Below are 12786 nucleotides of genomic sequence, written 5' to 3' on the forward strand. Positions count from 1 at the left end.
GAGTAGTAAACTAGTAGGTTAACTCGCACTATGTTATGAGAACAAACCGGGTGGAAGTAAAGATTCGGTACGAATATCAGACAGAATAGGATGAATATGTTATATCCATAAAACACTAAAACCGAAATATGGATGCCACACATATGACTCCCAACATAAATTTATAATCTAATGTTCTTCCCACTTAAATGCTTCATGATAATAAGATAGTGAGCATTGCTACAATTGAAGTGGTGAAGAAAGATCAAAATTGTAGCTTTTATTTTTCATTGAATATCAATTCATCAAAAAAAACATATGTAAAACTAGTTTAAAAAAGAGAAGAACAAACCCTAGATTGGAACATATCTCTTCACCACTTGCTTCCCTGCAACAGCAGCTCCAACAACTAATCCCCCAATTGCACCAGCTACAGCTGCAGATCTTGGTCCTGATGCTGCTTTAAACAAAGCTCCAGTTCCAAGCCCAGCTACTACACTGTTAATAACATCATCAGTATCCCTAACTGCAAGTAACCCACTTTCTAATCCAGCATACATCAACCCAATCACACCGATTCGATTCCCGATTTTCCTTCCAGAATGACCAGAAGCATTAAGAATCCTATTGATCTTTAGCTTCAAAGTATCACCTATATCAAAATCAATCCAATAAGAAACCCTTTTCAAATTTTTATATGAACTCAAAGAAATGTCAATCAAAATTCAAACTTGATGTGTTTTTAATAATGAACAGATTAATAAATGGAAATCAATCAATACCCTTGAAATTATATTAAAATTTGTGATCAAGCATTCAAATTGAAGATTGAAATCACCATTACCTGGTTCTGAAGCCTTAACTCCTTCGATTAAACCTTTACCAGCTCCAAATATAGCTCCAGAGAGGTAACCACAACCGGTATAGTAGGTCAAATTTTCACCCCAAGATCTACGTAGAGCTACTGATTCTTCTTGGAAGAGAAATTCAGGTGAGGTAGGAAGTTTGTAGAGATTTTGTGCTGGGATTTGAAGGTCTTTGTAAGGATTATAGAGCCTCGTATAATCATCCTCGTTCTTACCCATATTCCTTGAATCCGCCATTTCGTTTAAGTTATTTTTCTTGATTTAGCTAGGGTTTCTGATTCTTCTATCTATAAGAGTTTTTTTGTTAATAGAACAACCAAGATTCGCTCGATTTTTCTATTGATCTTAAAATTAGGGTTTGTAAAAATCGAATATCAAAAAGGTTCTTCCTTTTCTACGGCGAGAAGGAAAGAAAATGAGAGAACTCGAAGACTCCGGAAATAAACCATAAGTATTTCAGAGGAGATGCTAAATTACTATATAATCCTTGAATCTAATAGTGGCTGACCGCGGGCTCTCACCTTTCCTCGGGTCGGTCCAGCCGGGCAATTCTCCACACTTAAGCGACCATTACCCGTACTGAGAGCATATCTCCAATATGTGTCAAGGTTTTGAGTTTCTCTTTCCTAGATGTCAATATTGAGATCCTCAATTCAAAAGATATCTCCAATGCAACACTCTAGAAATTTAAAATAACTTAGGTGTCATTTCTTATATCGATAGATTTGCTTTTAATATTGACTATTGAGTGGCCAATTGAGATCCTCAAAAGAAATCTCAAATATTGTGTTTCTTCTTGAGATATCTCAACATTAAATGATGCAACATCATTTTGAGATCCAAATTGAGTGTTGCATTGGAGATGCTATAAGGACAAGTCTAGCGTGGGGGGTTCGGGCTCCCGATTTTGGAAGCCCCTGAATTTTGGGAGCCCCTGATTTTTTTCAACTCCAACGTCAGGCTCTGCAATCTAAGTTTTTTACTACACTTCAGACCTATCCAGTTGGAACTGTCCAATAGGATAAAATTGAAGACTGATAGACGAATTAATGAACTAAACCTTGTCCTTCAAAACACTCTGTCTAGATACAGTGTGCGGCGTACGTGTGCGGATTTTATTTTCGACTATAAATTGGTAGTTTCAAATACAAAATTTCATATTATTTTAGAGAGAGAGAGAAAAAAAAATGAAAATATAAAAAATGTAGAATTGGAGAAAGAACGGAAAAAAAGAAAAGATTTAAAACACTCATCATTTTTTTTAAATAATCAAAAGAGATTTTTTTTTAGGAGATCCACCCAAATGTGACTCTTGGGAAGTCCCAACGATCACATTTGGGGGTTGGGGTTGGGAGCTCGGGAGGGCGGGGCTTCCGGGTTGGATTTGGTACGGGGTTCTCCCAAATTCAAATTTGGGAGCCCCATCTCCCAACGTTGGAGTCGCTCTAACCCATCAAACAAGTTGGGGATTTCGAGCACCAGACTTCTCACGGATTCTTTTTTGGAGGGTGTTCCAGGGAAAAAATTATATTTTCTGTGAGAAACAAAAATATTTTTCGGAGAAATAAGACTTTTGTACCCCGCATAATTTAATTTATTTTTTTCCAAAACAACGGTCTTCTTTTTCTTCATTATCTATGGTTCCGTAAAATGAACAAGGAAGCACGGTGGAAATCGGGGCAGGCTGGAGTACTCAAGAAAATTTAAATTTTCAGGTCGGGTGTTCCCCAATTTCGAAATACATATTTGAATAAGGGTTGGCACATGACCTTTTTGGTTTAGGTGCCTAATATGAGTCATTGGCTCTAGTCAGTCCGAGAGGACAAACAAGCTTCCGGGTTTGTCTAGCCGGGGAAATGTTGTGCTGGATGGTCCAGAAGGCCTCGGATTAGTCAGTCCATGATCACGCTTACCCTCACAGCATGTCTAGTCCTAGAACTTTCTGATTTGAAAACGTTATTACTACTTACATATCACTCTTAAACCACTCAACATTGAATCAATTCGAAAGTCTCTCAAACACTAGATTAAAAGATACAATCATCAAAAAGAATTTCAACTACGAGAACTAAATCAATCGGAGGATTTTAATGACGATTTTAGATGAAAAATCGAAATAATAATAGAGGAAAAAGTGATGGAGTGTTTGGATGCCTACATACAAAGTAGGTGAAAATGTGAGACACCTATAAAATGACAGGCTTAAAACAAAAAAATGTGGGCGCCTATAGAAGCACCATGTGAAGAAATAAACCTTAAATGTCGTAAAACCTAAACACTTTGAGAATTAAACCAGTGAACTTATTTGGTGAGTAAATTATATGATGAAGTGGTTATGAACCAACTTAAACAAATCCATGCTCAGACGCTAAGGAACGGAACTGATCATACAAAATACCTCATCATCAAACTCCTTGAAATCCCTAACATTCCTTATGCTCACTTACTGTTCGACCTTATTCCTCAACCAACTACTTTCCTCTACAATAAACTCATTCAAGCTTACTCAACCCATGGCCCTTTTCAACAATGTTTCTCTCTCTACTCTCAAATGCTTTTACAACCTTCCCCACCAAACCCACATTCCTTCACCTTCCTTTTCTCAGCCTGTGCTTCTCTTTCCTCCCCAAAACTTGGCCAAAAGCTTCACACCCAATTTCTTAAAATGGGTTTTGAATATGATAACTTTGCTTTAACTTCATTAGTAAGTATGTATGCAAAATCTGGTCTCTTGAGTCATGCACATAAGGTGTTTGATGAAATGAGTGACAAAGATTTTCCTGCTTGGAATTCTATAGTTTCGGGTTATGCAAGAAGTGGGGATTTAGTTAGGGCTAGAGAGTTGTTTGAATCTATGCCTTTTAGGAATGTTGTTTCTTGGACTGCTATGATTTCGGGTTATTCGCAGAATGGAATGTATGAGAATGCACTTGAGATGTTTTTGAGAATGGAGGAAGATAAGGGTATTAGACCAAATGAGATGACAATTGCTAGTGTTCTTCCAGCTTGTGCTAATCTTGGGGCACTTGAGATTGGTGAGAGAATTGAAAATTATGCAAGGAAGAAAGGATTCATGGGAAATTTGTTTGTCAGTAATGCTTTGTTAGAAATGTATGCAAAGTGTGGGAGGATCGACACGGCGAGACGAATTTTTGATGAGATTGGAAGTAGGAGAAACTTGTGTACTTGGAATTCTATGATCGTGGCTCTGGCTGTTCATGGGAATTGGAAAGAAGGATTGGAGCTTTTCCATGAAATGATGGTGAGTGAATGATTCTATTTAGTCGATTTAACAACTTTTAGTTAAAAACCTTTGCCATTACGATATTGCTCATGTTAGTGACTATCAATTAAACACGTTTCTTTTCGATATTGTTCAATAAAGAACGTACTAGAAAATGCCGTTGATGATCTAACATTGGTAAAACTTTCGTTTTGTTCGAAACTAGATTGGAGGAACTGCGCCAGATGACATCACATTAGTTGGAGTTCTTCTAGCCTGCACTCATGGTGGTCTAGTTAAAGAAGGGTGCCAGCTTCTTGAATCAATGGAGAAAAACTTCTCGATAACTCCCAAATTAGAACATTATAGCTGCATAATTGATCTATTGGGTCGAGCAGGAAAGTTGGATGAAGCTTATGCTCTCATAAACCAAATGCCAATGAAACCTGATTCAGTTGTTTGGGGATCTTTATTAGGTGCTTGCAGTTTCTATGGCCATGTCGAACTGGCAGAAAAAGCAGCTGAATCTCTCCTTCATCTTGAACCAAGAAATCCAGGGGTTTATGTAATTCTTTCGAATGTTTATGCTTTAGCAGGTCGGTGGGACGGTGTTGCTAAAGCTAGAAAGTTGATGAAAGGTAATCAAATTACAAAAGCAGCAGGATATAGTTTCATTGAAGTTGAAGGAATCATCAATAAGTTTATAGTAGAAGATAGATCGCATCCAAATTCTAGCGAGATATATTCGTTGCTCAATGAAGTTTCGATGAAGATGAAGCTTCTTGGGTCTACGCAGGATTCGGATTCAGATAGCGAAATTCAGAGTTGCCTTGAGGGCACCATTTGGTGACAAAGAAGCATCGATCTGTAAATTAACCTCAAGGATTTTGTTCAACTTAGATAGTTCTGCTCCAATCATTCCTATATTTATTCCAATTCATTTAGTACATTGTCAAACAGTTTCAACTAAAACTAGAATATGTTGTATCTTCATCTTTTTTCCTTGAAATCGATCATCTTTTTGCTGTTGATTTGTGCAGTATTCATGTTGGAAAATGATCTAAGATTAAAAGTAAACACCATTTGCAGTTAAAATTGCGCAAAATAAGAACTTTTGATATTAGTGAACAAACACTTGATCTGATAAAATGATGACTATTCACACTGCACAATGTAAGTGAGTTCCATCCCAAACCCTAGTTTTTAACTCTACCTTTGAATATAAAACAAGAAATTCTAGTAAAACAACTTCAATCCCAAACAGCAGTTGACCAAATTAAAGATGGAGTCAAGTTAGGCTGTCTTGAACTTCTTCGTTATCCGGCTTCTTCTCCTGCCAACGAACTTAAGAATCTCGTCGATGAGAATCACCGGTGAAGAAACCAAGATTACCAAAATCCATTCATTTAAACTCAACGGAACGATACCAAACACATCAGCTAGGAACGGCACATAAAGTATGAGAAAGTGAAGCCCAAATGACACTGACATGGCTACTAAAAGAAAAGGATTTCTCCAAGGCGGCATGGTGATTAAGCTATTATCTTCAGACAAGGCATTAAGGGAATTGAACATCTCAATTGCTACTAAAACAGAGAGAGAAAGAGTTGTTGCCTTAACTTTGCCGGTGGTGAAGTAGTCACAAGGATCTGAGAAGGAGATGAGGCGGCCCCCACTAACGGTAAATGGAGCTGCCGAGAAATTTTCCCATGTAGAACACTCTCCCCATGTTCGAAGCTGAGATAGTGAAACCAGGGTGTGTCCATCGGCGGCAAGATCAATACCCATAAAGGAAGCCTGAGTGTACCAAAAGACAAAGATGCCAACAGTTGCTAAACCCACATAGGATCCAATTATCTGCCAATTTCAAGAAATGTTAGTGGAGAAGTACTTGATTCAACATTGAAAATTCAAGAGATATGTATAACTATTTGATTGTCATGGACTTAATTTTGAGTGATAGTGAACTCAATGTCTCACCAAGTAGCGAAGGAAAACCCAAGAGGTGATGAGAGCATCGGTGCTCTTGCGAGGTGGTTTCCGCATGATGTCCACATCTGCGGGATTAAAACCAAGAGCTGTTGCAGGAGGACCATCAGTAACCAAATTGACCCAAAGAAGTTGTACCGGTATCAGGCATTCTGGTATACCAAGTGCAGCCATCAAGAAAATCGATATTACTTCTCCAACATTAGATGATATCATGTACCTACGAAGCAGAAAAGATAGGTCTTCATAATGAAGAGACAAACGAGAGAGAGAGAGAGAGAGAAAGAGATTAGCAATATACCTGATGAAAGCTTTCATATTATTAAAAATGGAGCGACCTTCGGCTACTGCAGAAACAATTGTACTGAAATTATCATCTGCTAGAACCATATCTGATGCTTCTTTTGCAACCTGAAAGATAGAGAATACACACAATTATAAGAAACCCACTTTCCTATCGGCATGTTGACTCAGATAAAATGACTTGGACTTCTACAGGTATTGATATAAGATTTTCCAAAAAGTGATTCAAACATTACTTTTCTGACAATCAACTACAAAAGTAAAGCACTTCTTTAGAAGGCATCCTCTGAGCCGCTTCCTAGTATCGACTTTGAAAATCAGTTGCTTATGAAAAACTCGCTTACCAAGAAATCCCGAAAACAGACTTAAAACCATAGTTGGCATAAGAGCAAAATGATGGACTACCTCAGTTCCAGATATACCCATAGCAATCCCTATGTCAGCGAGTTTAAGTGCGGGTGCATCATTGACACCATCCCCGGTCATTGCAACAATTTCGCCCATATCCTTGAGCATTCTAACAATGTCTTGCTTGTGTTTGGGCTCGGCACGAGAGAAAACCATCCCTCCAGGTTTTGACAATATTTCAGTCTGTTGAGCAGAAGAAAAGGCCATAAACTCTTTACCTGTAAAACTTCTTGACCTAAGGTCATCACCATCAGAAAACAATTGTATTTCTCGACAGATAGCCTCGGCTGTTGACTTGTTATCTCCAGTAATAACCATAACTTTGATTCCAGCTTCTTTACAATCTTCAATTGCTTTATGAACTTCTTCACGAGGTGGGTCCTGAATGGTTAGTAAAACAGGTAAACTTTCACGAGTAAGAAAGTATAAACATTGAAGGATATAAATCTGGCATAGAAACCTCACTTAGAGTCCGGGAATCCTATATAAACCACATGACTCTCTAATTGGCATGCCCCTCGAGGTCTTTCCCAAGGGTTATACAGGTTTTTAAAGAAGACCAAGAACCTCATCACCAAGGATCGGGCCTTACTGTGAAACCCACTTCAGCTGAGTGGTAACATGTGTGCTCTACTGCAGAGAGCAAAGTACAAATCTTGTTTCAGAAAAAGCATCGGACTCGCTCTCCCCAATAGAAAGCAACAGATGGTACCACCTGGCCAAGTTGGGTTTGTCCGACATTTTGATAGTAAACTAGCCATAGTTTTTAATCACTTTATATGTTAGTTTACATTTATATTTGACGAAGATCCACAAAAGCGTACTCAATATTTGACCACATTAAGATGTACAAAGTGAACTATAAGCATTTTGTACAAAAGTATCACATAAGCTTACCCGGAGCCCGACAACCCCAACAAAAACCAAGTTGCTCTCTATTGCAGAGTAGTTGGCTGGATCAAGCAGCTTCTTGTAGGCATAATGACTTTCCGAGTAATAGTCTGAAAACTCTCCTAACTCATCCTTATACGCCAAACCCAAACAACGAAGGCCTTTTGAGCTCAACTCCAACTGTCTCAACAGTATTAACTGCCTACAAGGCTCGTCCATTTGAACAGTTGATCCATCCGCAAGCTGAACACGTGAACTTCGTTCCAAGATATTCTCAACAGCACCCTACAAACATAAAACACCAATTTGGTAACTACAAATTTTATTTATTTGGGTTAGTTTCTTCCAGATACAGATACCGCTTTTGTGAACCATACTCGAAGTTTCGGATAACTTTACTTACTAAAACATGTAAAAGCGGTAGAGATTCTAATGTTGAATACTCTGTTGACTCTTGTCCATGTCAAGTATAGTTGAACAAAGAATCACAATCGTGTAAAGGGGACTTAAGTAATTTAACTAATCTAACACATATTCAATCAACAAAAGTTCTCATGCAGAGAGCTAAACAAAACCAAGCAATCCTAGACTTCTAGAAAGTTGAAACTTCGAAATTCACAACGGGCAGTAGTATTTAAACAAAAATTACCTTGACAAGAAGACGATTATGTCCAGTTGGCTCACGAACGATAACACTCATTGACTTGCGAAGTCGATCAAACTCCAATGTAGCAACCCTATTTGATCTCTTCGTCCACCACTCACAGCAACCTAAGCAACCAAGATTTAAGCAATAAAAATAGTAAGGAGAATTGTAGTTCATTTGAATTTCAAAAATAAGACATTTCTAATCAATTCTCACCTAGTTTAACTGTGCTGCGATCAATAGAATAGTCGGAAGCAAGCTGTAAATCACGAATCCTATTTCTCGCCTTAGCATCAGGAACCCCCATTTTCTCTACCAATACTTTGAGAGCTGCCTCAGTAGGCAATCCTGTAACTCGAAAAACTCGACCTTTAGAAAAAATCCCAGCATCGTTGCAAACTGCACATATCTCTGCCATTGCTTGCAAATTTGCATCCATATTGTAACAAGTCCAGTCGACAATTCCTCCGTCTTTGGGATTATAAGTAGTTCCATCAACTTTAAAGAGTCGAGAAGATGTCTTTTTCCCACCTAAAGTGAAAAACTCGGTAACTGACATCTGATTAGTTGTGAGGGTCCCAGTTTTATCCGAACAAATAACAGTTGTACATCCCAAGGTCTCTACACTTGGGAGCTTTCGAACAATTGCATTTTTCTGTGCCATTTTTCGGGTACCCAGAGCTAAACAAGTTGTTATTACAGCAGGAAGGCCTTCGGGGATTGCGGCTACTGCTAGAGCAACTGCTATCTTGAAATAGTAAGTACATTTCTCGAAAGAGAAACGAACATTCGTTGGCCAGCCATCAACAATATCCCAGGAGAGAAAATATTTGTAGTTAATTACCCAGACAACCAAGCAAATAAAACCGATCGATGTTGTTAACTTCCCACCAAATTCATCAAGTTTCTTCTTCAGAGGGGTATCACTCTCTTCTAATGAAGCTTCATGAATCTGAGTTTGAATCTTCCCGATCTCCGTGTTCATCCCAGTACTCACAACAATACATATACAACTACCATTTACAACTGTGGTACCTGCAAAGATCATACATTCCTTGGCCTGTAACTCACAATCATCCATGAAAATAGGACTCGGGCTCTTAATCACGGGCATGGCTTCTCCTGTTAATGAACTTTGTTCGACCCTTAGAGTCAAGGTTTTCAAGATAGCAACTCTCATATCAGCCGGGGCCTTATCTCCAACCCGTACTTCGACAATATCTCCTGGAACAAGTTCTCTTGCAGGCAAATCCGGCACATAATATCCGCCCCTCAAAACTTTCGCAGAATCACTTTGCATTTCCTTAAGAGCTTCAAGTGCATTTTCAGCGTTGGATTCCTGCCAAACTCCAACTACAGCATTAAGAACAAGAATGAGTAAGATTACGAATGGTTCAACGTAGGCCTCGAAGCCTGAATGACCTGATTCATGGCCCTGCAAATATGCAAGGACGAATGAGATGAAAGCTGCAACTAGTAGAATTTTAACAAGCATGTCATCAAATTGTTCTAAAACAAGCTTCCACATTGGTTTTCCCTTTTCCTTTTGAAGTTCATTCCAACCATATCTTTCTCGCCGATTTTCCACCTCATTTGGATCCAAACCCTTCTCTAATTTCACATTATATTCCTTTAAGCACAGCTCAACTGACCAAGACCATGCAGGAAATGGTTTTTCCTCCATTTTTATGATTCAGTGAAGTTCAATTCTTACTAAACCACTACTTCTAGATATGTTGTCTCAAACCCATTTCAGATTCCTACAAGAAGGTTCAAAAGTAGCAAAATTTTTCAGTTTTTCATCAAGAAAAAGAAACAATTTTGAAGTTAAATGAAAACCCATAATCTATTTTCCTTTCATCCTCTTAATCAAGGATTCCAAATCTAAGTGATGCTAGTAAACTTGAAGAAAAGGGGTTTTCTTAATTTTGTGCATAAATTTCTTAAAACACAATTTGTATCAAACAGAATCAGTGAAATCAAGGTATAAAGGGAAAGTTGCAGCAAATTGTTCATCAATATGTAACCAGTGTACATACTAGAACAAACAAATCTTGAACTAGAAAAAGAGAAACAAAAATACTGCAAGTATTCATGAAAAACCCATTGACTTAAAACTTAAGAAATTGAATCTAAAAGCATATCATACCATTAAAATAACCAAACCCACATAGAAAATCTGATAACTTTTCAAAGATATCATGTTTATATCCAAAGATAACTAAATTTTGAAGAATGGGTATACAAGAAGTAGAATAAATTGTAAGAGAGGAGATAGAGAAATGTCAAACTAACCTTGAGAATGTAGTAGAAACAAAAGATGGCTTGGAGACAAAGCAAAGGAGAAATTCTTTGGTTCTCTTTAAACTCGGGGTTGAAGTTGAATGGGAGTTGTTGGTTTCAATCTGTCTCTCTCTCTCTGTCTCTCTCTCTCTGTCTCTCTCTCTAGATAGTTAGATAGTTGATCTCCGCTCTTTCTATGTTGTTTCCTGAGTCGTCATCTCTATAAAGCAACAAAATTATGTTTGAACTTGAAATCTTAAAAAAAGGGTTATTGAATTTTTATTCGAACAAGTTAAAAACCCTGTCGTCAGGTATTATGCCAAATGAATTATACCCTATACAGTTGACTTCCAGTACTAGACACACACTATTCCTACCCTAAATTTCACATATTCTTTCTGTTTACACTAGTAATAGTCCTACCCTTGTACGCATTTTGCTACATCTAAAAACTGGTTTATGACTTCTCATTTGAAATTTCATACACTGGGTGAAATGATTTTGAACAAGAACCCAAACTTTAGGAACTGTTTGTGTCGTTTAAAGTTTTGTAATTATGTATAATCTGAATTTGAATCATTTGTGACTTTCCATCTGAAATTTGTAACAAGTGGAGTGCTAATGAATCTCGTGTAAACAAGAAACAAAAATTTAGGATGTGTTTGTAATGTTTATGGGTTTTGCAAGTCTCCATCATCTAAATGCAAATCATCTGAATTATTTGTGCATTTTCATATGAAGTTTTAGGTAGTTTTCTTAATCGTTCGAAAATGAATTGTCTAAGTCGTATATAATTAGAGATGCAATAGGAACTTTGTACTAGTTCTGATAATAGATTTTTTATTCAGTTTATTTGATCTAATTCAAGTTATCTTAAAATTAGACCAAGCCAAGTAGCCAACCATTAAGACAATTTAGAAAAAAAAAAAAAAAGACCACCTCAAATGTGAAAATCTTTATTTTTCGTTATTTAGTTGGTTGTCTCGTCTATTTGATTTTATTTTGTACTTATTACATACAATCTTTAGTTTACCATTCTTGGTGTAGTGTTTGGACACTCTCTCTCAAATTCATGAAGTACTTGAATCAGATCTCAATGGAAGTAGATTATCATCAAGATTTATCCTATGTAATTAGGAAAATAAATAAAATAATATATGAATTATGGACTTTCACCCCTATCCTTAGGGATCTTTATATAGCATTTAGGATCATGATGTCTTAATGGTAGTGGTTATAGTGCACATTCAAGTTCATGGCTTGTTCTACAGTGTATATAGGATGTATTAAGGCCGGTGCTATTTACAGAGCTATTTAGAGGACTGGCTATTTGTAGATACACTTTTTGCTATTTACAGAGAGCTTGATTTTATCACAACTTATAGGTATTTAGAATTAGACCCCTCTTTTACAAGTAGGTCCTTCCCTCCATCTCTTCTTCCAAAAATTCTTAAAGTCATTCTTTCAACTTTTATCTTGGTGTGTTAGGATTTCATGGCTTCTTTAGTTAGGTTCTAAAAAAACTTGTTATCGATTTATCTTGGATCATATATACTCATGGAAGTAGATTTCTCTTTAGGTAGTTTTCAAAGAAATCTTGCCATAAAAGAAGATGAGATTTTGTTGCCATATTTTTTGTTGGTTCTGGTCGAAAATTTCAATTCAAATTCGGTGGTTCTTACTAGGGGTGGGAATCGGGCGGGTATGGGCACCCGCGGGTAATTCTAAGTCGGGCTCGGGCGGGTCGGGTAAGTTTCTCCTCTGCCCACTCGGGTTCTCGGGCGGATTCGGTCGGGCTTTTCTGAAATCTCCTGTGATCAAAGCCCGCCCAAGCCCACTAAAGCATTGGGCAAGTCGGGCTTCGGGCAAATCGGGCATCGGGGTTCTTTATCTGATATTTTTCTACCAGATCAGGAAACTCTAGAAATTTGATATTGTTCAAATAAGCTTCTCTAAACAAATTGATACCAAATCTTTACAAAACTTATAAATCAAGAATGAAAAAAATACTCAGATTCCGTAACATAAGAAATCAACAACTGATATAGATCTATATATGCAAACATGAGACTTGGTTGTCTTCCACTTTTTTTCTTGTCTTTGTATGTTTCAATAATTCTTCTTTGTTCTTCCTTCACATCAAAATAATCTTAAAATTTGACCACTACATAGAAATGGAAGATGATCCCAATAACTTA

At 37.3% G+C, this 12786-nt stretch overlaps 3 protein-coding genes across 4 annotated transcripts; 1 reads left to right on the forward strand and 2 right to left on the reverse strand.

Annotated features, from left to right (window-relative positions):
• Window positions 1–78: 78 nt before the first annotated feature.
• Window positions 79–1294, reverse strand: LOC147569327 (mitochondrial import inner membrane translocase subunit TIM23-2-like). The gene is made up of 2 exons (XM_086655808.1): window positions 824–1294; window positions 79–631 (listed from the first exon to the last, which is right to left on the reverse strand). Exons 1-2 carry the CDS (start codon window positions 1080–1082, stop codon window positions 333–335), a joined length of 558 nt encoding a protein of 185 aa, XP_086511934.1. The 5' UTR covers window positions 1083–1294; the 3' UTR covers window positions 79–332.
• A 1767-nt stretch (window positions 1295–3061) lies between these two features.
• LOC147569328 (Pentatricopeptide repeat (PPR) superfamily protein) lies at window positions 3062–5095 on the forward strand. Its single transcript, XM_086655820.1, has 2 exons — window positions 3062–4107; window positions 4295–5095. The coding sequence occupies exons 1-2, from the start codon at window positions 3181–3183 to the stop codon at window positions 4916–4918; spliced, it is 1551 nt and encodes a 516-aa protein (XP_086511946.1). The 5' UTR covers window positions 3062–3180; the 3' UTR covers window positions 4919–5095.
• A 74-nt stretch (window positions 5096–5169) lies between these two features.
• ECA2 (ER-type Ca2+-ATPase 2) lies at window positions 5170–11448 on the reverse strand. 2 transcript variants are annotated; one of them, XM_086655818.1, is made up of 8 exons: window positions 10601–11448; window positions 8522–10065; window positions 8309–8430; window positions 7666–7944; window positions 6766–7149; window positions 6359–6468; window positions 6049–6277; window positions 5170–5925 (listed from the first exon to the last, which is right to left on the reverse strand). In XM_086655818.1, the coding sequence occupies exons 2-8, from the start codon at window positions 9987–9989 to the stop codon at window positions 5362–5364; spliced, it is 3156 nt and encodes a 1051-aa protein (XP_086511944.1). In that variant the 5' UTR covers window positions 9990–10065; window positions 10601–11448; the 3' UTR covers window positions 5170–5361. The 2 variants fall into 2 exon arrangements, with proteins under 2 accessions (XP_086511944.1, XP_086511945.1); XM_086655819.1 differs by having other exon boundaries at window positions 10455–10784.
• Between the last annotated feature and the right edge of the window lie 1338 nt (window positions 11449–12786).

Source organism: Eschscholzia californica, unplaced genomic scaffold (assembly GCF_041429995.1).
Source record: "Eschscholzia californica isolate CP2 unplaced genomic scaffold, dmEscCali1.0.p SCAF_1, whole genome shotgun sequence".
In the NCBI taxonomy this organism is placed as follows: domain Eukaryota; kingdom Viridiplantae; phylum Streptophyta; class Magnoliopsida; order Ranunculales; family Papaveraceae; genus Eschscholzia; species Eschscholzia californica.